The sequence below is a fragment of the Peromyscus leucopus genome, chromosome 4, assembly GCF_004664715.2.
Source record: "Peromyscus leucopus breed LL Stock chromosome 4, UCI_PerLeu_2.1, whole genome shotgun sequence".
Classification (NCBI taxonomy): Eukaryota; Metazoa; Chordata; class Mammalia; order Rodentia; family Cricetidae; genus Peromyscus; species Peromyscus leucopus.
The window spans coordinates 76,375,342-76,403,175 of NC_051066.1; the positions used below are offsets into that span (position 1 = coordinate 76,375,342).

The 27,834-nt window shown below is 41.1% G+C and overlaps 1 protein-coding gene across 1 annotated transcript in view; it reads right to left on the reverse strand.

The window, feature by feature from the left end:
* Iftap (intraflagellar transport associated protein) overlaps positions 1 to 27,834 on the reverse strand; it is a 76,335-nt gene that overhangs the window by 24,274 nt on the left and 24,227 nt on the right. Inside the window, exons 3-5 of the mRNA XM_028895028.2 lie at positions 5,536 to 5,689; positions 4,485 to 4,560; positions 2,852 to 2,918 (exon numbers count right to left, since the gene is read on the reverse strand). Of these exons, the coding sequence (XP_028750861.1) occupies positions 2,852 to 2,918; positions 4,485 to 4,560; positions 5,536 to 5,689 (297 nt within the window). The remainder of the gene's footprint in view (positions 1 to 2,851; positions 2,919 to 4,484; positions 4,561 to 5,535; positions 5,690 to 27,834) is intronic.

Here is a 27,834-nt window from a genome sequence, read left to right on the forward strand (position 1 = left end):
GTATCCACCTCTCCCTCGTGTACTTGCCTGGTGTTTAGCATTGTTAAACAGTGCTAGAATCTCACAAATCACTATTAACATTAGTGATACACTCTAAGTTCTTGTTGTAAGCAATACTGATCATTTCCCTGTAAATAAGCAAAGATGTTAGGGATGAGAAAATGTGACTCCCTAATTAACAGCTGTTATCCCACGTTACAGTGGTAGCCCTCAACATTTAACTTGTAGACAGCCAGGCAGATAGCACTGATGCTTATACTGGCTGTTCTCAACCCTCTACAGACACATTGAGAAAAATCCACAGTGGCCACACAATGAGCTCCTGAAGTACATTCACTCTCCAGCAAAACAGTGTCCTTTTCACTGGAAGAGCTCTAGAGAGCTTTCAAGCCTGGAGGGCCAAGGCTCTTCAATACCCTTGGCCCTGGAGATACAAAACTGGCCCTGCCAAGGGCTGGGGTATGCCAACTCCCTGAGCCTACACTTATAAAACGAAGGGCCATGGTACCCTAGGCCTATACAATAGCTGAACCACCAAGTGGAGCAAAGGGGCCCACTCATCAGAGCCAGGAGGGGAGTTACACTCTAGAGGGTGCTACATGCTGCTGCTCCCTCCTGTCTGTGGCTACCACTCACTGCTCTCAAATGCTAAGGGATAATAAAAAAATAAAAAATAAAACAAAAAAACCAAAACCCTGTCAGATACCACCACTCACAGAGATTCTCCTCAGCTATCCACAATTTCTACTGGGGAGAGCAAAAGAACACCAAGCCGTATGACTGACAAGCACAGACCTTTTCACTGCTAGCAGGAAGTAAGAAACTTCACCACAATGATGCCCAAAACAGGCTCTCTCCTGCCTGCCTGCCTATAAAACTTTTATCTTGGAAATGTTTTTTATATAGACGAGAACCAGTAGTCTTAAGGTGTCAACCTCAAACAATACCAGAATGGCTAAGAATGCAGTTCATGGGATGTCACCAAAGAACTAGTGAATTAGGTTTTCTTATGCGTGCAGGACATAGAAATCTGCCTTGTTTTTAAAAGCAAGCTTTACTCCCCAAATCAACCAAAGCAGGTGCTTTATCCTTCCTGGCTCTCCCTTAAGCAGGTCTTACAAAACTCAGAGTCACTGGGGTATGACATGTGGAAGCAGAACAAAAAATTTTATTGTTTCAAATTCTCAAAGCCTTACCAATTCAAGTAGCCCAAAAAGCTAGGGAAGGGCCTACATATCAAGTGACAAGCAGTTGCTACTCCAGATCAACTATCCACATGCCTATCTAGTCATAACAAAAACTCTTCTCCCAACAATAGCAATAACTTGTGGTTTTTATGACTAAACAGTGTGACAGCAGGAAAAGGTCAACCAAACCCACATGGGAACATCCCTGTGCCTAAACTTTAAGATTAACTTCAAGATGTCCTCTCACATTCAATAAAGAGCCAGGGTTTTCTGCTGTCCCTATTGTTAATGTTTGCTTGCTTTTCTTCATGATAGGTTCTCATGAAGCCTAGTGTTGTAGAATATTGTTTTAAGATGTGTTACATTTGTTTATGCTGTGGAATATTTGTTTGATGGTGCAAAGATGTGTTGCATTCTTTTATGTTGCATCTGTTTGACTCTGTGAAGCTATGTTACTTTGCCTGCCTAAAACACTTGATTGGTCTAAAAAGGAGCTGAACAGCCAATAGCAAGACAGGAGAAAGAATAGGCATGGCTGGCAGGCAGAGAGAATAAATAGAAGGAGAAATCTGGGGGGAAGATCAAGGAAAGGAAGACTCCAAGGGCAAGCTACCCAGTTACCCAGCCATTCAGCCACCCAGCCAGACACAGAATAAGGAAAGAAAAGATATACAGAAATAGAGAAAGGTAAAAGCCCAGAGGCAAAAGATAGATGGGAGAATTTAAGTCAAGAAAAGCTGGCTAGAAACATGCCAAACTGAGGCTATGCATTTATTTATAAGTGAGAATTAAGTCTCTGTGTGTGATTTACTTGGGAGTGGGTGGCAGGCCCCTCAAAGAGCCCAAAGAGTGAAAAAACAACCAACTAAAGCCAGCCTAGCCTCAAACTGGCTATGTAGTCAAGCATGACCTGAATTTCTGATACTCTTGTACTGATATTACCTCATGTGCCACCACACCCAGTTTTAATGGTGAGCTGAGGGTAGACATCAGGACTTCATTCGTTCTGGGCAAACACTCTTCAGTTGAGTTATATATATCGCCAGCTCAAACTCCAAAGGTCACTTGAAGAAATACACTTTTGTTTATACAAAAATGCTAACCAGGAGAGAAGAAAGTAATCCTCCATATGAACATCAGTGGATTAGCATAAGGCCCTTTTCAGTGGATTGTGGAAAAAGGACTCAGAAAAAGCAGTCACTACATGTGTTCATTTACATATTTCATAAATTTTTAAAGGCAAAATTCTGCATGTTATTATTGTTTATTTTGTGATCAATTTTTATATTTTTTATTATTTTTATGGTCAATTGCTGTTTTACATTTTCCTCTAAAATAATATCAATTTACAAGACCGTTCTTCTGGGAAATAAGGCAATAACTTTATAAGAGCTATATGTGACATGATTATTTAATAGTTTAATTTATTCTGAATTTAGGGGGAAGGAAAAGGACAGCTCTATATCAACTAGACCAAAGGTTTTATAAGTTTCAAAAGATAGATGGGGTAAAAGTTTTTGCTTTTCAAAAAGAAATTTCACAACTTCAGTTTTCCTTACATCAAGGGAGGTAAGGTAAAGATTGCCAAAAATACAAAGCAACATAAATCACTTGTAGTTTCTAGAAAGAGGTCATACAGTATGAAAAAGACAGAGAGCACATACCCTTGTTCATCTGGGGTTCACTCTCCTCCTCCATGTCCAAATCTTCTAAGTCTAGGAAGTTGTCCACCTACAAGAAGATTGGGATTATCTTGCATATATTAGACATGAAGAAAGGCAATGTAGTCAGGGACCCACACACACAGCTGAGGACTGGTTCTGCCTTCCTGTGACCTCTCCAAGCCCAGTTAAAAGCCGTTGTATGCATATACTTTCCCATCTGCAGAAGCATGACATTTGCAAGCCCAGGGTTTTAAAACACCACAGCCTGCTCTCTACAGCAAAAAGGAAAACAGACTGGGTTTCTTGTAGGGGACTCTGTTCCAAATTTTCTTCCCAGAATTTTTATCAGAGGAGAGAGCAGGTTCTGGGGTTTGCGTTTGCCTGCTTCTCAAGCAACCAGTGATGGATGGTACAGCCAGGACCCTACCTCACAGCATAGAGAGCCAGAGAGAGGAAGTTAAAGATGGCAGGAAAGAAAAGGTCATTCAAAACAAAAGCATGCTGCCCAGGTAAATCACAGGAGAGGTCAGCAGGATAAAATATCAAGTGTTCTCTCTTTCAGGCCAATAAAACTGAGAATTACTTCAAAGGCAAAAAGCACAGCAAATAACCTCCCAGACCCACTAGCAGCATTTCAATGAAGACCTATTCCACATGGAATACCGCTTCCCACTGCACACTGACAATGAGGCTATCAGGGGACTATCAAGGAATGTAAATAAGGAAATGCTGGCACACGGCACGGAGTAAAGACACAAGGTCGCCACTCGTTTTATGCTCACGACCTGAATGTAGAATTAACAAAATATCTTAAAGTTACAAATGGAGATTCCTTAACTGCAATTCAAGACAGTCTGTGTCTTTCTGTCCTGAGCTGAACGCAGAATGTGTAGTAGGCAGACCATGCTGACCCCACAGAAAGGGAAAATGATAGCTTCCATGCTGCTAACCTGGTAACAGCAACTATGACTTAGCATGCAAACTCAAAAGCAAAACTCACCTTCCATATGTTTCAATACTAAAATTTGAGAATCAGTTACATTATAGCATCTTTCCTAATGATTATGCTAAAATTCCCTTCCCATTTGTTAAACCTTAAGGAAACAAAGATCCAGAACCCAGTCAAGCACAAACAGTTTAAGATGTTCCAACACCAATTTTAAAAAAGAAAACCTTACAAGGATAAATCTGGTGACTCTCCAGTTTTGTACAAAGAAAAGCAAGAGTCTACTGTTTGCCTGTTGGTTTGTATGGGAGTTAAAGTAAGGGCTGTCTCCCACAGGCTCTAGTAATTGAATACTTGGTGCCAGTCAGTGATGCTGCTTAGGGAGGTTTAGGAGGCAAAGCCTTGCTGGAAGAAGCCTGTCACTGGAGGTGGGCTTTGAAAGCAAAAAGCCTTGCCTGCTTCTAGTTCACTCTCTCTGCTTCCTGCTTGTGGTTGAGGTTGTGAGTTCTCGGCTTCCTGCTGTCTGCTGCTTGTTATTATGCCTCCCCACCATGACGGACTTTTATCTATATACTCTTTCTTTCCAAGTTGCCTTGGTCATGGTGATTCATCATAGGAACAGGAAAGCTGCTAATACATTTGTTTATGTGTGTTCTTCCCAAGGCAGATAACTGACTCTGGCCTTACCTTCACCTTTCCAGCCCGGGTCATATCACCTTGAAGGAAGCTGCCAACTTGCTGGCCTTCATCAATCACTATCTGAAGACACAGTAAGGACACACAGTCAGGAAATAATAGTTTCTGCTCCTAGCAATATCTATCTGCAAGACCAGATTCTCTAAGCTATAGCAATGGTGAATGGATAGGTTTCAGCAAGTCTAACTGCAATTCTGGTACCCTAGACTCACCCAACATATAGCAGATGACTTAACTCAGCATGCTTATGTATAAAACAGACAGCTGCTCTACCTCCTAGTCAGGCCCACAATGAACCTCTGATATACAAATCAGAGACCATGGCTACAATATAACAATTCTAGGCCTCTCTACATTTAATAGAATCTCAATCATCACCAGTAGAGTGTGAATCCTTTATGGAAAATATCTCATATCTCACACTAGAAGCAAGCTCTTAGAAAAGGATTATGAATCACTGTTCTACACAAACACATTTCTATCACAGAGGCTTCTGACCCTTATAAAAACAAAATATTGTGTAATTCTCTCCATAATATTACATGGAAAACATTGCAAACAGAAACAAAAACTCAAATGATTTTTTAAAAAATTAATCAAAACTCAAATGGCTTGAAAAGAAAACACTATGAATTATCATTCCTTGATAATTAAAGACAATAGACAAAGAGGAGATGAATACTGTTGATGAGGCCTTGATGATTAGAGAACACCATCTAATGTCTACAAACCAAATCTTAGAAAAAAGCAAAATAATGTCTTCTACTTTAAGTCTAAATGTGATAAATTTAGGACAGAAAAAAGTCCAGTTTATACAAAGAAGTACAAAAGGGAACTCTCTTCTTAAAAACAAAATATACAATTTTATGAAGCATTTACACATGGAAAAGTGCTAAGAAGTTTTCACCAAAAACTGAGAACTATCAAACTCTGGCATGTCAAGACTTAATTCTCAATAGAGCGCTGTTCCAATGGCCACTTTTCCTAGGAAGAATGCTTTCTTCTTCAAGCTGTTTCTATAAACATAAGACAGAGTTACCTGGTCATCTCTGAGCATTCGGATGAAGTATGAGGAAAGATGGCTGTATTTCTAAAATGATGACCATTTGATTCATTTTTATGGGTCAGTTTTTCAGCAGTAAATATATTTCCTGATGAATCAGTTCCATGTGCTCCCCCTTTGGCCACATTATCCTCTGAAATGGTAAGTTATGAATTATTAAAAAAAAAAAAACACCTACTGTGGTCAAATTGTTTCTTTTGTGTTTACTGAAAAATTTTCGTTCCTTCCCCCCCCAAAAAAAATAATCCTTCTCAAAGAACTATATAAGTAGAAGTTTCTTGAAGCCTTAACTACTCTTAAATATAGATAACACTCTTTCAACATCTGATGAATATTGTCTACTTATACCCAGCACTATTTTTTTTACCACTGTTAAAAAGTTCAAGAAAGTACAGTTCCCTCAAAATTGTGAGACATTATTTATCTCATTTTCCCTTAGGTTTGGAATTTTTTCCTCATATGGAAGCAATGTACGTCTACTTTTTTAAAAAAATATGAGGAAAAGAGCAAAATACAAACATCATCCCTTTAATCCTACACAGCAGAATAACCACAATAAAACGTTTTGAGTGCTTATCTGTCCATTTCTTATGTATCAAAATACTTCTAAAACTCCAAATAGGATACATAAATGCTATAATTTTGTTTGCCAGTAGTATTTTTATGTTATTGAATATTACTCTACATAACTTTAAGTTATAGAGAACTCTATTATCTAAATGTAAGGTAGTTTACTTAAGTCCATTATTCTTTCATTATTAATTTTTTCTAGCCTGACCACAGTTTCCCCTCCCTCCTTCCCTGCTCTCCTCCCAGTCCCTCTCCCCAGTCTCCCTTCTCTCCTCACCACCACCCAACCACTCCTCCCTCCTCTTTCTCTCCAACCTCTCCATTCTCTTCAGAACAGGGCAGGCCTTCCATTAGATATCAACCAAAAGTGGCCGATCAAGGTGCAGCAAGACTAGGCACCTCCTCTCCTATTAAGGCTGGACAAGGCGACCCAGTAGAAGGAAAGGGTCCCAAAAGCAGGTAACAGAAACAGGCCTGCTCCCACTCTTACGAGTCCCACATGAAGACCGAGATACACAACTGTAACATGTATGCAGAGGGCCTAGGCCAGTCCCCTGCAGGCTCCCTAGTTGTCAGTTCAGTCTCTGTGAGCCCCTGTGAGCCTGGGTTAGTTGATTCTGTGTGGGTTTTCTTTTGGTGTCCTTGACCCCTCTGGCTCCCACAGTCCTTCCTCTCCTGTTTCCACAGGATTCCCCGAGCTCTCTAATATTTGATTTTGGGTCTTTGCATCTGTTTCCACCAGCTGATAGGTGAAGCCTCTCTGGTGACTATAGGCACCAGTCTATAAGTATAGCAGAATATCATTAGGAATCATTACATTTACTTTTTTTTCCCACTAGTCATGTTTGGCTCTATCCTAGGTCTCTGGGCTATCCAGCATCTGGGTTCTAGCCCTCCAGGCAGTGTCAGGAGCAGACTCCCACTCATGGTGTGGGTCTCAAGCTGGACCAGTCTCAATGCCCATTCTTAACTATTTATAATTATAAGTAATACCTCTTGCTGGGTGGTGGTGGTGCATGCCTTTAATCCCAGCACTCAGGAGGCAGGGATAGCCAGATCTGAATTTGAGGCCAGACTGGTCTGCAAAACAAGTTTCAGGACAGCCAGGACTACACAGAAAAACCCTATCTTGAAAAACCAAATTTTATATATAAAATTTTGGAGTCTGGGATGGGATTTTGGACAGAACAAAAAGGACAATTTTATGTGTGTGTGTGTGTGTGTGTGTGTGTGTGTGTGTATGTGTGTGTGTGTGTGTGTGTAAAATTTGGTTTTATATAGAATATATATATATATATATATGCAATACCTCTGTATTAAATCCATGCACAGTTATGGTTTTTCCTTAGGATAAGAAAAAAACCTAAGATTAATGAAAAATTAAGAGACTAAACCCATCAATAGAAATGTAGGGGAACAAAATAGAATAAGTCAGGTAAGAAATAAGAAATCTTGATCTTGGATGTTTCATTTGAGGTATTATGGAGCAAAAGACCCAAACACAGCTGCAAATGTAGGCTGAAGTGTGGAAGGAATATCACAATCAGAGGTGACTACCCGACCGTCATCTACACTGAAGCAATAGCTTAAACCAAAGAGAAAATTTGAACATTAGCATAATGGTTAATATTGACTGTCAACATCACAGACTCTAGGATCACTAAGAGACAAGCTTCCAGGCACACCTGTAAGACATTATCTAGGTTAGTGTAAATGCAGTGGGAAGACTCACCCTGAACTCAGGAAGCAGTCCATGGGCTGGGGTCTTGGACAGAACAAAAAGGACTAAGTATACAAGTACTCATGTCTCTCGGCTTCTTGGCTGGGATCCAATGTTGCTAGCCACTTCAAACTCTGACCAGCACACTTTCCCTGTCATGATGGCCTTTCCTGGCAGACTGAGCCAAAATAAACCCTTCCTTCTTTCTTTAAGTTGCTTTGTCAAGGAATTTTGTCACACACAACAATGGGACAATTAACTAATACAATTAGCAATATTGACATTGGTAAGGGCTTAAAGTCACTGAGTGTTGAATGTTCTTTCTGAGTATTTCATGAGACATTTCATTCTAAATCTTCCAAAATCTCTAGAAGGCAGTCCTGTTTCTATCCCCACTTCACAGAAGACAGTAACTCAGGATACTAGAGATTAAATAAAGTGTCCAAGGTAATGTAGCTGGTAGGTACAAGTTTGATATAAGCCCAAGCCTTCTGATTCTAAAACCTACCCTAACCACCGTTTTGCTACCCTGAGTAAAACAGCAAAACAACAAAGGGAGAGGTCCTTACTGAACAAAATAAGAAAGAAGTGCAATAAGGAGAAGAGAATGTTGTGAGATGTCTTTCTGTATTCTGTGAATATGTGTTGCTCTGATTGGTTGATAAATAAAGCTGCATTGGCCCATGGCAGGGCAGATGGAGCCAGGAGGAAAAATCCAAGAGAGACAGTGAGAGGAGAAAGGAGAGTAAGAGGAGACGCCAAACTGCCATCCAAGGAGCAACAGGTAATGGGACGGAGGTAAAGCCATGGAACACATGGCAATACATAGATTAATAGAAATGGGTTAATTTAAGATGAAAGAGCTAGCTAGCAAGAAGCCTGCTATAAGCCACACAGTTGGTAATTAATATAAGCCTCTGAATGATTATTTTATAAGCAGCTGCAGGACCTCAGGGCCGGGCAAGACACAGAAAAACTTCCAGCTACAAGGGAGAGAAAATTTAAAACGAAAAAAACTTTCAACCTTCAAAGAGGAGTCAAGGCTACAGGATATATTTAAAAAAAACTGTAACTCACTTGTGTCAATCACAAGTAGATATAAAAAATTATAAAGGGCTAAAATACAGTCATATGGTAGATATCAAGCTATTCCCAATTGGGGAATCCTATGCCATGCCCTTAACTAAACTATGATGAAAATGTCCCAGAGATGGAGGTATTATTTTAGCTGTGAGCAGAGCAGAGCCATCATACTTATTTCTTTTGAGATGTTATTTGCATGACATTAAATCTGCAATTGTTGTGATGTTCACAATTTGGTGAAGGGCCAGTTGGAACCCTGTTGTAATGGTGTCAATGAAAATGGCCTCCATAGTTTCTTATATTTGATGCTTCATCACCAGGGAATGGAACTATTTGAGAAGGATTAGAAGATGTGGCCTTGTTAGAGTAGGTGTGGCCTTGTAGGAGGACCTGTATCATTGGGGGTGGGCTTTGATGTTCCAAAAGCCCATAGAGACCCACTATGGGTCTGCTCCCTTTCTGCCTGCTCCCTGTAGATCAGGATGTAAATCTCTCAGGTACTGCTCCAGCACCATGCCTGTCTGCTTCCTACCATGATAATGGATTAATGCTCTGAAACTGTAAGCAAGCCCCCAACTAAATCCTTTCTTTTGGTTTATAAGAGTTTCTGTGGTTGTGATGTCTCTTCACAGCAATAGAACAGTAACTAAGACAGAAATTGGCACCAGGGAATGGCATATTGCTGTAACAGGCCTGAGCATGCTATTCTGTTGGAGGAAGGTGGAAGACTTTTGGACTTTGGGCTAGAAAAGCAATTGAATGCTTTAAGCGGGATTAATTACTAGTAGTAGCATGGAAGACAGTGGTGCTGAGGGTGACTGTGGACTGTGGGGACCCAGCTTAAGAGTTTTCAGAAGTGAAGAATATTATCAACTGGCCTAGAGACCATTCTTGTGATATTTTGGCAAAGAATATGGCTGGTTTTTGTCCTTGTCCTAGAAATCTTCCTGAGGCTAAAATTGAAGAGTTTAGGATTACTGGCTTTTGCAGAGAAGATTTCAAGACAGCCTAGTATTGGCCATGTCAAGTGGTTATTAGTGATCACACTTATGCAGATCTATAATGAAAAGGAACAAACAGGGCAAAGAGAAGTATAGAACTTTAGTCTGAGGGGAAAAAATAGCACTAGGAAATGGAACGTTGGAGCCACGTCGTCTGTTTAAGGAAATGAAAAGTTTAAAGAAAAGCTTGATGCTGAATGGAATAAAGGCAAGATGTCACCCAGATACCCTGCAAACTGTGAAAGGAAAAGGCCTGAGGGATTTCCTAGGCCTCAACAACAACAGAAATCTTATGCAAATGTAATTCAAGGAGGTACCCAGTTTCCAGCCCCAACAAGCAACAGAATCTGGCAGCTTTTGCCACATGGTTCTAGACATAGAGTCAAGAAGGATATAGGAACTGGTATCTCCCTCCATTGTTAAGAAAAGTTACTGAAGCCAGGCATGTGGCAGGGCAGTCCCTGCATGGAGGCCCAGAGAGGAGACTGCACGAAGCTGTAAAGGTGAAGCTGGATTGCCTTGGAGACCACAAGATGTTGAAGATGCCAAAGTCGTGGGATACCTTGGCAACTGCTAACAGGAGGTAGAACCAGTCCAAGAGAGATATGAATGTTTCAGTCAGCAAGGCTAGAAGGGAAGAGCATATAATAAACCCTTCAATATTCGACATGGAAATGCAGAATGTACAGTTTGACCTGCTGGTTTTCAGTCTTGCTTGGTCCAACATTTCCTCACTGTGCTCCTTTTCCTCCCTTGTTTGATTCTGGATGCCTTATTAAAAGTAAAGTTTGTCAAGAATTAACAACAAAATGCTGTTTGTTTGTATATGTGTATAGGTGCATTGACTATGTATATGTCTGTATATCTTCGCATGCCTGGTACCTGAGAAGGTCAGAAAAGGCATCAGATGCCCTGAGACTTGAGTAACTGATGGTTTAGAGCCACCCTGTGGGCACTGATAATGGAACATAGGTCCTCTGGAAGAGAAGCCAGTGTTCTTAATCATCTCTCTGGCTCCTTTTTTCCAAACACTTTAATACTGTTATAGAACAAAATTAAGGTAACACAGCCTGTGATAATAATTCACATCTAATGAATAATTTTCTCTTTTAAAAAAGCGTATCCATATACTTTGAAAGCAGCTCTCCAATACTGCCTACTGCACCAATACCAGCAACTCCTAACTAGCCACTATTGGAAAGATGACCTGTGCTTTGGCACCAACAAATTCTGAGTGAAATCTCCGTTGTGAAGTACAAGCCTTGGATGCCAGAGGTAGAAGAGCTCAAGAAGTGGGTAGTGTGCTAGGAGAGTTGCTAAAACCACTGCTGGGATACCAAGCAATATGAAGAGTCAGGCAAGTGAGGCTGAAATTGGTCTAGTGTCCTAGACCTCTTCCATTTTAGAGTCAGGTTTCCCATGGTTCTCAAGGTAACAGTCAGAAGTGGCAGGGTGACATGGAGATGCTTAGAAACAGGATAAGCTCCTGAGGGATGAACAGATGCCTCAAGCTTCATCAGAGGCAGAAGGGAAGGAAGGCTTCCTGTGGCTCCCACCATTCCTCAGCACACTGTTGGCAATAAAAGGAACAATTTCAGTCCTCCTGGGTATCTTTTAAGTCAAACAAGCCTAAATGTGGTAGTTACCAAGAAAATCCTGCATACTCAACCCAGCACTCCTGTACTAATCAATTGACTTAAATACTTGAAAAGCACAGTGGTCTCTGAAAACAAACATTCTGCAATGACAGGTTATATATGTTGTTGCCAGGTCACTCTGTGTATTCCTCTCTCAATTCCCCCAAAAAAACGCCTAGGGTACCTGATAGGTCATCAGATGAAACTCCTTTGAAATAAAGTGAAGTTCGAGCTCCTGATACTGTTACTGAATTACTGATAATAGTCCCAGATCCAACAAAAACTCTACTCTTTTAAAGTCCACCCTCTCATAAATGTGAAGTTTTTAATCTTTAAAACACCAAAGATTCAGAAAAGTACTTGCCCTCTCTGTGATTAAACTTAAAAGTGCCGTCCTAAACCTTGAAATTAGTTTCACAAGCCTATGTACCATGCCCCCACAAAGACGCAAAAAGTGTTTTTGCATACAGGCCTTTTATTGGTTTTTAAACCTAGTAAATAATAAATCTCTTGGCAGAATGAGATGAGAACAAAGTTCCTTTTCAATATGATAATGTCAAAATGGCAGATGTTGGCATGGCCCAGACTTGGAAGTGGCCAGCAGCCTGATTAGACCAGATGCTGCTTCCCAGAGTGAGTCTGGTGGCAATGCACACGGGCCACCCAACTGTTCATCTCTTCTGCTTCTGTTTTTCATCAGAGTCCTTCCCTACCCTTTCATCTTATCCCTAATGCTCCTTGCTTTGAAATGCGGGTGAGGCATAATACAATGAGGAAATCTAAGAGCAGTGTTTCACGTACACACAGGTTACAGAGACCTGAAAGAGCATTTCTTTGGGCATTTCTGAGTCAAACTTCAATAAAGATGAGAAAAAGTTGTTTTTCTAAAGGTTTTCACAGGTTTCATTGTTCTGAAGTGATGGAATTTCAATTTCCTTTTGATACCAAACAGATAAGTTTCCAACAGGTCAAGCCTACAAGACCATCTACACCTTCAATGTCTAATTTCGAACCAAAAAGAAATGTCGCACTCCTTAAAAAAGTGGAAAGTTTGGGTGCCAAGGTAAATTATACTTTACAAGGAGGTAAAGTTCTTGTTGATTACATCTTCCAGGTAAAAGTGATTATTTGGAGAGAGCTCATTTTTGAGGGAAACTCTTATAAAAAAAAAAATTCAAATCCTTCTATACAAAAGCCAGAGCAGTGTCTGTGTACAGAACAGTATTTCCACAGATCAGCACAACCAGTGTCAGAATCGAAGATCAAATCCTGCCAGCCACCTCCAAGTATCCATTCTTCTGCAGTGTGGCCAACAGCAATATAAATCAAGTGCATGTTCTCAGTCACAACAAGATACTGAAGACATTGCTGGAAGGAAAGAAACCCAAGTGGGGAATGTTCTGTGCACCACTAGACAGCTACAAACAGCTTTCTGCAAAGAGAATAGGGGATAAGCAATCAAGCTTGTAACAAGGTTGGGTACTCTGAAAGTCTGGGGTGATTTTCACATTACACTTTGAGTCCAAGGCAATGTTCCTCTGGACAATAATATTGTCTCTTGATCTGTCCAGCCAAACTACTCCACACCACTGCTTTTTGCTCACATGCTTTTCTTCATATCTGGCCTCCCCTGGAGCCATAGTCGTTAGGATTAAATAAGCAATTTAAAAACCAATCAATCATTAAATCAGAATAAATCCAAGGAAGCTAAATTCAGCACACCAGTGTTTTGTCTAAATTCCCTTCGCAGTGCTCTGAATTCCAACTGTTTTATGTTCTCCGTTTGAAAGGGCACAAGGAGGGAAGGATTGCCACAGCCTGGCCAGTCAGGAATAATTGTGCTTTCCCCGAGGCTGGATGATAATTGACTCATTATTCACAGTCATAGCTATCAACCTGCCAAGGCACAAATGCACAAGCCTGGCCTGGGGTGTGTGTGTGTGTGTGTGTGTGTGTGTGTGTGTGTGTGTGTGTGTGTGTGTGTGTATATATATATAATATATATATATGTCAAACACATTAGATGAGGGACACAACAGCACTAAGATGAAATTTTTGAAATGCCCAGTGTTAAGCACACTTAGAAGAAAATGTGGAGAGAGTATAAAGTTGCTAAAATTTTACGATTTGTGTTCAAGAAGGAAATCTGTGATTAGTAGGGTCCTGAAGCTTAGAAAGTCCAAAAGTGACATTCTGGGCATCAACTATGTGAAAGACGAGAAAGACAACTAAGGCACGGTCCCTGCCCTTACAGAGGGGCCAAGCTAGGAGGTTAAGTCATGTATGAAAAGCCCCCAAAGAGAAGGCGTCTGTGACAAACCACACAGGACACGCTCCAAGTCAGAACGTGGCAAAATGGTAATTGGCTTTTAGAATCATGAAAAGCTTCACTGGAAATCAGTCAGGTGAGATGGGCTTTGGAAGAAGCTGACAAGCTCAGCGGGCTTATTTATTCTGTGAGGGGTTGGGAGGTGGTACGCTCCTAAGTGAAGCTTCCAGGGCCAGAAGGCCAGGGCTGGAGGCAGCACAGTGAATCTTCCAGGAAGACTGGCATACACGTTCGGAGACAGGTGAACAGGGGGTATCTGGAGAGCTCAAATCCAACTATGCACTTGACCAAAGGAGTCAGTCACAGTCCAGCTGTGCTCTACAGAGAGACACAGAGTAGAGCAGACAGGTTAGGTCGTGGAGGCAGGAGGGTCACCTGACAGGTGAGGCACACACTGCATTGTCTACCGTGTAACACGGGTGAGAAAGAAAAGACGCCGCGCCTACAGAAGAGGCTGGATTTAAGAAAGGGGAAAAAAAGCCTGCAAAGAGAGTCCTCTTTGTGTTTCTAAAGCAAAAAGAAGACACTATCTCCCACTCGTTATGTTTCCTCCCTCTAGATATCACAGAATATGCTCCTTATCTTCCCATTGCCGGCCACACCAGTCTCTTACATTCAAATTGGCATGTCCTCGGTAACTTTCTCTGAGTCTCTGTGATGGAAGATGTAGATAATACAGCATGCTTGTAACCTGTCAGGTGAACTAGAATTTGGTTCAGATAACCCACATAACCCACCTGACAAGCTGAGCTGTGCTGTTCTTCCCAACTGACTTAGTCGAGACCACAGAATAGCAAAGGCCACCATGCAAACACCTAAAGCATTATTTGAATGTTGCTTCCAGAAGCTTTGGTCTCCATTAGGGTAAAAGCTGCTGGTGACAGTATCTACAGATGGCAGTATTTACAGAAGGTAGACTCCGTGGCATCTGCAAAGTTCATTTATTGTACACACAATCCACTTGTATTAATTCTTCAGATTAGCATACAAAGTGTTAAGTTCCATTCAGGCACTGTCCTTACCAATATGAAACTACTAAGTTAATGTGTAGTTAAATGGCAGTGGCTTTTTACATGCCATTTAAATTTTAGTTTCTATCACCCCAAAAAGGTGCCTAGTGTCAATCTGCAGACTTCCTCCACCCCTGTTACCAATGCCAGCACTACAGGCAGCAGTTCATATAATTTTTGTTGCTACTGGTTTGTGTTTACTAGACATTCCATTAAAGTGAAATTATGTACACACGATTTCTTTTATTTAGTATAGCAATGAGATGCAGCCATGTCTGGGATATACTATTATTTCTCTCCTTTTATTGTCAAATAATCTTCCACTGTGTCTTGTTTCTCCCTTCGGTTAACATTGGACATTGGGATTGTCTCCACATCTTGTACTCCCTTGATTACAATATTGCATTTGCTCCATGGACCAGCATCGCTAATCCAGGTCCACACAGTGTGAAACATAATGAAATCAAACCAACAGATAACTACAGTCTCAGCTGCCTTCCACATCAGAGGAGAGAAGAGATGCGTATGTTCCTGAGGCTCTGACTCTCCAGTCACTCCATACTATCAGCACAGATGTAGAATCCGGACTCCATCACATGGCCCTGCTTTCTTTGAGTTTATAGAAAACTCTCAGAAATTCCCTTTACAGTTTGTTTATTGTTTATTTTTTCTGTACGTGTAAGCAGAGCAAGGAGCTCCCTTTTGGGAACTCACTCATGGTTCCTCCTCTCTCTAAAGAATATGAAACAAGACTGGGAAGTAGACTGATAGTCAGGGAATTCTGCACTGGCTGCTGGGCTGGAGAGTGGATGGAAGGTTAGGAAAGTTAGGAGGCGCTGCAACATTACACCTATCTCTCAGCTAGTATATCATCTAGAAGGTTTTCCAAAAATAATGATTAAATATGTGAGCAAAGATTTCATTAAAAAGCCAGTAATATCTCTTCTATTTATTTCCTTGAAATTTTCACTTGATTGATGCCATAAATTTTGACTATTTTTGAACTAGCATTTCCATGTATAAAATGTATCCAGAGACCACAAATAAGAAGGCTACAAAGAGGTAGACAGAAAGATAAAGGTGGGGGGAGAGGGAGCAGAGGGAAGAGCAGAGGGAAGGAGAGGAGAGGAGAGAATGGGAGAGGGGAGGAGAACAGAGAAGCAAAGAGGAGGGAGGGAAGGGAAGAGGAGGGCAAGGGAGGCTAAATCTTGATGAGGTCCTACAAGGCCATCTATCTGTGATGGCCTGCCCCTACTAACATGCCCTCTGACCTCAACCTCCACTCCTCTGACTTGTTCATATCACACAAGGCACCCTGGCATTTCAAGGTGCCTAAGGTGCCAATGGCTGCTTTACCTGGCCTCTTCACCAGCTCCCCTGGACTTTAAACATTCTCAGGCTTAACTCCCTCTCTTTCTGATCTCTTTCAAATTTTATCATCCATGGCTGCCAACCCTCATTAATAAGGAACTTCAACCTGCACCTTCATGAACCACTACTCCCTCTCTGCCTCCACTCCCCAAAAGTTACCATCTTCTAACAGATGGTATTATATTAATGGTTTAGTAACTATTTCCCTTTTCTAGAATGCAAATTCTCTGAAGGCAACAATTTTTATCACTCTTGTTCACTTACATGAGCAGCAATTAGCCAAATTATAATGGCAAAACAAACTACGGCATACTCATACAACTGAATCTGTGCAGCCATCCAACACTGTTAAGTAATAATATTTATTAGCAGAGAAAGATATTCATAACATAATGTTATTTTTTAAAAGGCAAGTTTCAATGAGATAATGTACAATATGATCTCATTTCTATAAAATTATTTCAATAAATTTGTCAAATATATAAATGAAAGAAAGAGTAGGTTGAGCCTTTCACTATAATTTAGGCATCATAAGTATGAATAAATATGCAAATATGTATAGTATATATATGTAATATGTAATACTAATAAATCTATTCAATAGAAATTACTATATATATATATATATATATATATATATAATTACTGATGATAAAAGTGAAGCTCAGAGTTTGTGAACAAGCGGGTCTTTGATTCTTGTGTCTTCTCCTGGTTTCTTTCCCTTCTATTTGTTTGTTTTATCCAATTACGATGTGTTAGTTTTTGTTTTATCTAATTTTATTTTACTTTATTATATATTATTTTATTGTTATCCCTTAAAAGTCTGTGTGATTTCTTTTTCTATTTTTTAAATTTTATTCTTCTCTTATTCTTCTCTCATACATTACACCTTGACCACCATATTTCTCCTCCCTCTACTCCTCCCCGTCCCTCCCCTCACTTCCCCTCTGCCCCAGATCCACTCCTCCTCCATTTCCTTAAAAAAAAAAAAAAGCAGGCCTCCCAGGGATATCCACCAAACATGCCTAACAAGATACAATAAGACTGGGCACAAACCCTCATTTCAAGGCTGAACAAAGCAACCCAGTAGGAAGAAAAGGGTCCCAAGAGCAGGCAAAAGAGACAGAGACACGCCCCCACCCTAATTGTTGGGAGTCCCACAAGAACATCAAGCTACACAACCATATGGTATATGTAGAGGACCTAGCTTAGACCCACAGATGTCCATGTTTGTTGCTTCAGTCTCTGTGAACCCCTATAAACCCTGTTTAGTTGATTCTGGGGGCCATGTCCTCATGGTGCCCTCGACCCCTCTGGCTCTTACAGTCCTTCCTCCCCATCTTCTGTGGGGTTCCCCTGGCTTCACCTAAGGTTTGACTGTGGGTATCTGCATCTACTCCCATCACTTGCTGGATGACGCCCTTCTGATGATAACTGGGCTAGGCACCAATCTATGAGTATAGCAGAATATTATTAGGAATCATTTCATTGACTTTTTTTCTTTTTTTTTTTTTTCCTCAGTCATGTTTGGTTCTATCCTGGGTCACTGGGCTGTCCAGCCTCTGGTTCCTGGCTATCTAGGCAGTGTCAGGAGTAGGCTCCCTCTCATAGCATGGGCCTCAAGTTAGACCAGTCATTGGTTGGTCACTCCTACAAGTTCTGTACCACCATGACCCCAGCATATCTTGAAGACAGGACAGATTTTAAGTTGAAAGTTTTGTGGCTGGGTTCATGTCCCAGTCTTACTGCTGGGAGCCTTGCCTGGTTATAGAAGATGGCCAGTTTAGGCTTGTGTCCCTGTGGTGATATTGTGTTCCCCAATATATCGTGCACCATAATAAACTTATCTGGGGTCAGAGAACAGAACAGCCACTATAGACAGACATAGAGGCCAAAAAATGGTGGCACTCACACCTTTAATCCTATCACTTGGGAGGCAGAGATCCATCTGGATCTCTGTGAGTTTAAAGCCACACTGGAAACAGCCAGGCATGGTGACTCATGCCTTTAATCCCAGGAAGTGAGCCTTTAATCCCAGGAAATGATGAAAGAAAAGAGAAAGGTATATAAGGCGTGAAAACCAGGAACTAAAGGGGTTAAGCATTTAGGCTTTTCAGCAACAGTTCAGCTGAGAGGCACCCAGTCTGAGGAACCAGATCAGCTGAGGAATTGGCAAGGTGAGGTGGCTGTGGCTTGTTCTGCTTCTCTGACCTTCCAGCATTCACCCCAATACCTGGCTCCAGGCTTACTTTTATTAACAAGACCTTTTAAGATTCATGCTACATGTCCCCCATTACTAGGAGACTTTGTTAGACTCTCATAGATTCCAGGGAGTTTCCATTGCACTAGGTTTCTACATCACCCCCTAATTCTAGTCGTCTCTCCCAGTATGCTCTCCCTTCATTCCTCCCACCCCCGGCCTGATCCCTCTGGTTTCCATTCCCACCCACCACAGTCCACCCACAAAACCTACTCTATTTCCCATCCCAGGGACACTCATGCATCCCCCCACCACCCCGTGAGCTCTCCTAGTTATTTAGCCTCTCTGGGTCTGTGGGTTGTTGCATGATTATCCATTTCTTAACAGCTAATGTCCACAAGCCTGTTTGTTTTCTAATGAGATACAGAAAGGGAGTAGATCCAGATAGGAGTGGATGTAGAGAGGAAATGAGAGGAATAGAAGGAGGGAAACTGTAATCAGGACATATAATGTGAAAAAAATCTATTTCAATAAAAAGAGGAAAAAGTGAAGCTCAGAAATATAAGCAACTTTCCCAGGACTACCTAATTAGATGGTAACAAATCTTGTATTCAAACATCTTGATTATCTGCACTCATCTGTTATTAAATAATGATTGGATATATAAGTACATATTAATAAATATAGAAAATTCATAAAAGATATGTACTGTCATGGTTTCTAAGATATACGGTTTTTAATTGAATAGTTTAAAATAGTTTTGCCTGCATGAAACAGACACCTAAGGTAGCAACTACTTAAACAAGATGGAAGATTACTTCCTGCTCCCATACTACACAAATGTATACAATCAGGGGCTAATATGGATGCTGTTGTTACACAGAGTTATCCTAGAACCCATCTTCCTAAGACTTCCTTCCCTCTTCCTACTCAGCTACCACTAGAGCACCACCCTCTCCACATGCTCCAGCATGACACCCCACCACATCTCTGTGCAAAAGCCAAGGGAAGGATGAAAGAGGTGATGAAGACATACTTAACACTTCCCATGACCGGCTAAAGCACAAGGGTGCACGCCGTTAATCCCAGCACTGTGGAGGCAGAGACAAGTGGATCTCTACAAACTTGAGGCCAACCTAGTCTACATAGGGAGTTCCAGGCCAGCCAGGACTACATATTAAGAACCTGTCTCTAACCCAAACCCAGAAAGACAGTTATGGTATGTACTCACTCATAGGTGGATTCTAGATATAAAATAAAAACAATCAGACCACAACCCATAGAACCATAGAGGCTATATATATAGCATGGAGGTCCCTAGGACGACTGTGACATATAATAAATTTCAGTTTTACTCAATTATTGAAAAAAAATAGCCAAATGAATGGGAACACATGAACTATGAACCAAAGGCTGAGGGGCCCCCAGCTGGATCAGGCCCTCTGAATAGGTGAGACAGTTGATTGGCTTGATCAGTTTGGGAGGCAACTAAGCAGTGGGACCAAGTCCTGTGCTCATTGCATGAGTTGGCTGTTTGAAACCTGGAGCTTATGCAGGGACACTTGGCTCAGTCTGGGAGGAAGGGACTGGACCTCCCTGGACTGAGTCTACCAGGTTGATCGCAGTCCTCGGGGGAGGACTTGTCCTGGAGGAGGTGGGAATGGAGGGTAGGCTGGGGGTAAGGGGAGGGGGTGGGAGGGGAGAGAATAGGGGAACCCATGGCTGATATGTAGAACTGAATGGTATTGTAAAATAATAATATATATATATATATATATATATAATATATATATATATAAAAAAAGAACCTGTCTCAAAAGGTATAAAAATAAATAAATAAATAAAATTTTTGAAGGTGATAGATAAGTCAAGGAAGACAAAAACTAAGCAGCCCTAACAGGGATCCACCCAGTCCAGCATGATGTGTATGCTTTGCTCCATGATGTGATCCTTGAATTGGGTTTGGAAGACTGCTGTGGCATCCTGAGGACATGGCTCCCAATTCCAGGCCTAAGAGAATTATTCTAGCAATCTCAATTCTGAACTAGGAGGAAAGGATAAAAAGAACCTCTCTTCAATGGAAACACTCGGAATCTATGTGGGTGACCCTAGCTATGACCCCTAGCAATGTACGACAAGGAGCCTGAACAGCCATCTGCTATAAACAGGCAAGACTTCCGGTGGAAGGATTGGGACACCAACCCAACCACAATTGCTTTGACCTACAATTTTTCCTGCCTACAAGATGTGCTGGAGTAAAGATGTCACAGAAACTGTGGGAGTGACCAACTAATGACAGGCCTAGCTGGAGACCCATACCCTGAGAGGGAGCTCACCCCTGAGGGCCAGGACCCAGAGGTAGGATACCCCAGAGACCTACGATAGAAACAAACATGAATGGCAAAAAAAAAAAAGTCAATGAAATGATTCCTAATGGTATTCTGCTATTCTCATAGATTGGTGCCTAGCCTAATTGTCATCAGAGAGGCTTCATCCAGTAACTGATGGAAAAAGCTACAGAGACCCACAACCAAACATTAGGCAGACCTTGAGGAAGCCTGTGGGAGAGAAGGAGGAAGGATTGTAGGAGTCAGAGGGGTCAAGGACACCACAAGAAAACCCACAGAATCAACTAACCTGAACTCATAGGGGCTCACAAAGACTGAACTGACAACCAGGGAGCCTGCATGGGACTGACCTAGGCCCTCTGCATACATGTTACAATTATGTAATGTGGTCTTCTTGTGAGACTCCTAACAGCGAGAGCAGGGGATTTCTCTGACTCTGTTACCTGTTTTTGGGACCCATTCCTCCTACTGGATTGCCTCATCCAGCCTTAATAGAAGAGGAGATGCCTAGTCTCTCTGCAACTATATATTGCTGTAGATATTGCTCTGTATAAATAAAATGCTGATTGGCCAGTAGCCAGGCAGGAAGTATAGATGGGACAAGCAGAGAAGAGAATTCTGGGAACAGGAAGGCTGAGTCAGGAGATGCTACTAAGGGCCGCCATGCGTACCAACATGTAAGATACTGGTAAGCCACGAGCCATGTGGCAAGGTATAGATTTATAGAAATGGGTTAATTTAAATGTAAGAACTAGATAGCTTGAAGCCTGAGCCATTAGGCCAAACAGTTTAAATAATATATATAAGAGTCTGTGTGTTTATTTTATAAGTGGGCTGTGGGACTTCTGGGGCTTGGTGGGAGCTGGAGAGAAACTCTCCAGCTACAATATATATACCTTGGCTTACTGATATCCACGGGAGGCCCACCTCTATCTGAAGAGACAGTGGAGGAGTAAATGAGGGAGAGAGGTAGAGGAGGTGGGGGGAAGAACTGGGAGGAAGGGAAGGAAGGGAAACTTTAGTTGAAAGTAAATTTTTTTTTAATTAATTAATTTTTTAAAAAAAAAAGGAAGAACCTGTCTTAAAGTTATAACTCAGGAGCATTTAGCTGTAGGGGAGAGGGAGATGTTTAATCTTTATCATAGATGATGATAAAGTAGCTAAGTTCTGCTACAGAACTTACCCCCCCCCCCCGCCGTGTGTATGAGTGGGGGTGGGGGAGAATTTGTACCTTATATTATTTTCTAATTTTCCTGCCATGACGAAGAAAGTTTAAAACAAATATTCATTTTTAACTTTGATGTTCCTCTTTTAAATAACAGCTTAATCTAGTCATTCTTGGGTGATTATTTAAAATGTACTAAACACCTCCAAGTATGAAACACACAGCTAAAGATGGCTATCACACAGAGAATCTGGATTATGTTCTCTTTGATATTTGTAGCTGAAGAAAAACATTTGATTGCAAAAGCTGTTGAGTTATGCCAAAATGTATATTTTAAAGGTACCTTGACTTCAAAATTTAGATATAAGGATATGTTGCTTTGGAAAAGAGGCTCTGTTTTTGTCTCTACAGAAAGCCAGAGGCTATGGATTTGTTCCAGATTAAGATACATCATGTTTGACCAGCCAAGACCCCCTGAAAGGTCTCCGATGACACCATGGCCCAGATGATCCAACATCCAGAATCGTTTCAAGGCAACTGGCTCAGACGATACAGTCTCACGGACTACTCCATGAACCTAAAATTTTCTTTGTGTCCCCATAAGATACTGCGCCCCCTCCAGCAGGAAGTAGTAATAGAAGCTACGCCCAAATTCCCAAATATACCAAGCTGGCTTTAAAGATGTGTAAAAGTTAAAACCTTCCTTTTTAAAAAAAGAAAAGGGGAAGTGCTGTGGGATGTTCTGTATGTCCTGTGGGAGCCCTTCTTGGGTTCTTTGTGGCGTTACCCAGCAGGTCCGCATAGAGGATGATTAGGACCATGGGCCTGAGTGCAGGTGTCTGAGATGGTCTGCACTTGGCTGTGCTGGGGGATGGTCTGTATGTCAAGTTGCTCTGATTGGTCAATAAATAAAACCTGATTGGTCGTGGCTAGGCAGGATGTATAGGCGGGACTAACAGAGAGGAGAAATAAAAGAACAGGAAGGCAAGAGACACAGCAGCCGCCGCCATGACCAGCAGCATGTGAAGACGCCGATAAGCCACCAGCCACGTGGCGAGGTATAGATTTGTAGAAATGCGTTACTTTAAGATATAAGAACAGTTAACAAGAAGCCTGCCACGGCCATACAGTTTGTAAGCAATATAAGTCTCTGTGTTTACTTGGTTGGGTCTGAGCGGCTGTGGGACTGGCGGGTGACAGAGATTTGTCCTGACTGTGGGCAAGGCAGGAAAACTCTAGCTACACACAGCAGAACAGCAGAAAGCCCACCAGAAACAGAAGGATTATTAGGGAGACATTTCCTGGAAGTTCAGGCAACAAGATGCTCCACAGTCTGAGTTTTTCATTATCTTCTTAATAGCAAAATGCCCTAAAAGAACACAGTTCTCCTGGCAATGCCAGATTGTGTAGCAAGGACATTTTTCTATGGTGGAGTGATTTGGGCATGGACACTGGCACTGATAGCCTTGAGACTTGAGACAGAATTGTGTATAACCAGAGACTACTCTAAAACTCTGCAAGCGGTATATCAGCGATCAGCAAGATCACAGGAAAATTATCCCCATAATTCACTACATTCTTCCTGTCAGAATGTCTTTATATACTATGAAATGGTAACATTAAACAAAAAGACATATAGAAAACAAAAGAGATTAGTTCCTCTTTTTGTAGTATGTCCAAATTACATGAAAGCTATATAATTTACTCTTAGAAAAATGCAATTTGTACCAAAATGAGCACAAGTTTTTGAAAATTTCATGTATTTCCCTTTAGCCATCACAAACACACACACACACACACACACACACACACACATAAACACACATAAATACACAAACACACACACATATACATACGCACCTCCATCTCATTTAAGGCGTATTTTTTTAAAGCTATTCTGAAAGTCAAGGTTCTTAGGTTGCACAATGAAACTAGTCAATCGGAATTTAAAGAAAAATGCAATTTAGTAAGTGAAAAATGCATTTTAGTAAGTGCCACTCATGTGATTTTTGTTGAAACATAAGGTAGAATTCCCATGACAAGGTTTCCTAGGATAGAATTTTATGGTTATGTGAACACAATGTATTTAGTCCATCCACCAGAGGCCAGCACAGGACTAGTCACTGACTTTTGCAGCTGTACACTATGCCACACACCATATACAATATCTACTGCACATAGTTGGTTCTAACAACCTCAAGAAATAGCATAGAAACTGACTGATAGTGTACATCTAAGGCTTTAACATTTAACTTTGATATTGCTCTTTTAACATCAAAATCAGTTCCCCTCACCATGCAGCCTTTAAGACTTACCGAGGACCTTCATGAATATTTCATCCAATTCTCACCCCAAGTGCAGGAGCCAAACAGCAGAATTACTCTTGTTTTGTGCATTTAAAGAATAAATGCCATGGTTGTGGTCTTGGGGGATGAAATGTCCCAGACTAGTTCCTGGGTCATCTGATGGGAAAATAGAATAGTGCCCTTCCCATTACACTGGCTTGATCTACATCAAAAAGAACCAGAAGGGCAGCACTGTGTGTTCTTCACAAAAGATCCTGGCACCCTGAGATCATGCCTGTCTACCAACTCACAAAACATCCTCACACCCTGAGATCATGCCTGTCTACCAACTTCACAAAACCTCCTGGCACCCTGAAATCATGCCTGTCTACCAACTCACAAAACATCCTGGTACCCTGAGATCATGCCTGTCTACCAACTCACAAAGCATCCTGACTCCCTGAGATCATAGCTGTCTACCAACTTCTCAAAACATCCTGGCACCCTGAGATCATGCCTGTCTACCAACTTCATAAAACCTCCTGGCACCCTGAGATCATGCCTGTCCACCAACTTCATAAAACCTCCTGGTACCCTGAAATCATGCCTGTCTACCAACTCACAAAACATCCTGGCTCCCTGAGATCATGCCTGTCTACCAACTTCACAGCTCACTCAAGTTAGAAGATATTGCAGCAATCAGCTTTCTCCTCTTCCTCACAAATAAGTCTTTGCATACATTTATAATAATCTAACACTCAAACATGGCATGTGGCATTAGGGATCTCCAGCTTTTAAATTATGTGAGTGTTGAAAATTCTTTCATGTTTACAGGATACGTTAGAATATCCCTCATTTAAAAAAAAGAAAAAGAAAAAAAAAAGCTTGAAGTAAAGAAAGAAATGTCTACACTATTCTAATTATTCTTTTTGGGGGGTGGAGGGTTGAAACAGGGTTTCACTGTGTAGCCCTGGCTGTTCTGGAACTCACTTTGTAGACCAGGCTGGCCTCAAACTCAAAGAGATCTGCCTGCCTCTGCCTCCCAAGCGCTGGGGTTAAGGGCATATTCTGCCACTGCCCAGCTCTAATTATTCTTACTGCTTTTTTGTTGTTGTTGTTGATGTTTTTCAGAAAGGGAAGTTTGAGACAGTGTCTCCCTATATAGCTCTGGCTGTCCTGAGCTCACGATGTAGACCAGACTGGCCTTGAACTCACAGAGATCAGCATGCCTCTGCCTCCTGAGTGCTGGGATTAAAGATGTGTGCTACTGTTCGCGGCTTGCTTTTTTCTTAACTCATAAAAAATTCACTCAATCAAATCTGAGAGCCAGAACCAAAAGCAAAGTTTTAAATATGATTTGTCAGTACTATGCAAATAGTATTAATATGGCCTCAATGTACAGTCTCTAGGTAGCAAACATGAATTACTATCTGTCTTAATATATCTAAACCATTTAGACTCAGACCATCTTTCATAAGCAGACAGCAATAAATAGCAACACAGCAACTCTAACACAGAGACTCTTTCTCCATCTCTGCATTCCCAGATTTTAGTTCAATCCTTACAGCATAGCTACTAGAAGAATGTTTTCACATGTCATACTACCAAATAGAACAGCCCATGATTCTGAAATGATCCCAACATTACCAAGAACTGGACTGACACCGTATTTAGAGACTAAAGCCAGTGACCAGGTTTAGATGACTGCTTGCAATCCTTTTTGTCTAATCTGTGGCTTGTAAGACCACAAAATCTAATGCGAAAATCAGACAAAGTCCAGAAAAGCACATAAAAACATGATGATTGTCCCTATTCCCCTTACGCCCAGCGAGCACTGGGCTGCAAGATGAGCAAGCTGTCTGCTATCACTTAAATCTCTCTCACTGGAACAAATCAAAATTAGAAAAGAAAAAAAGATCCCATACTAGAGAGCTGCGGTTTTCATATAAGGAAGACACAAGGATGGTTAGAGCACAGTTTCCTGTTTGTATCCCTTTGGGCTTAGCCAAGCATTTCAACGAAAATATTATTGTTTCATGGCTGAAAGAACACTCTGCCAAACCATTCTGATCTGAACACATGCTTATTCAACTGGATCAACACATACGTCTTACAACTGCCTCAGCTTCACGTGGAGTAACTCACCTTTTCCCTTCAGGGAACAATACATTTGCCTACAATGAGTAAATACAACACCTCACCTTCAAGAAAAATAAATTCCAAACAACTGTTCACCTAGGTAATATTGCTTAAATCAGCAAAAGGTTGAAAGTATCACTTGAATTAATTTATCTTGCTATTAGTAATTTCCTATATTTTGTAAAAGTTTGAAATCCATCTGTTTGTTCAGCTCTTTAATTTATACACACACATGAAATGTGTTACATATAATGCATAAATGGAAAAGACATAGAATTGAAGAAATTATTCTTATAATTATGATCAAACCAAAGTTCTTTTTTAAAAAAATCCCTCTTCTCCAAGAAGCACACCAAGAAAAGATATCATTATAACAAAACAGTGCGCATTAAGAACACTGCCGAAAATAAATTTAATGATCATAATTCAAAGTGCTATACACACTTAAATATTTTCTTTCTGTACCCAATTACATCTAAATTGCAGAAGACACACACACAAAAAAAAAAAAAAACTAACGATTATCTATGGACTAAATATTCCCATTTGAAGTGAATATGAATTGTAAAGACCTCTGCAGAAGATTTATGCTAATATACCTAAAACAAAATGGCTCCATCAGCTTGAAATCTGTCATAATTTGAGGAGGGAAATTTCCTTCTGCAACTGAACCAGCAGTTTTCTGTGTTTCATAATTTGTCAATTTATTCCCTAAGTGTAGTGATTTAGTGACGATGAAAGAGACTGAGAAACAAATGAAAACTGCTTAATTACAGTTCGCAGATGTTCCCCCCAAAGAGAAACCCAGGCTAATGCTGTGAACGCCGTAGGAGTCTTCCACGGGGCTTAATGTAAGTTAGCTCCCTGTTCTTGGGACTATTTTCCTTCTTGGTGTTCTATGTGACATTTGATGCTATGACGAAGAGGTCACACATAGAGGGCTACTCACTTAGGATCACTAGAAGACTTACAGCCTATTTTGTCCTTTTCTTCAAGGATTCTAAAAAGCACAAGGAAAGCCTTACAGGGCTGGAGAGATGGCTCAGTGGTTAAGAACAAGTTGTTCTTGCAGAAGACCTGGGTTCAATTCCCAGTACCCACATGGCTGCTCATAACCGGCCACAACTCCAGCTCCAGGGGACATGATGCTCTCTTCTGACCTTCAAGGCAGCCAGACACTTACATGGCACACGGACATACATGCAAACTAAACATTCATACACATAAGTCTAAAAATAATTTTTAAAGAAAAGCCTTAAAATAACACTGCTTCCTTATTCCCTCCCCAAGAATGCCAGATTAATAAGCTTTCTCCTTAACTGTCTGGTTAGTTTGATTGGGAAGTCCTCGTGTGATGCCTTGTCAACTTTCCCATAGGGTTCAGTTTCCTTCTGTTTGCTGTTATTTCTTGACTGTGCTC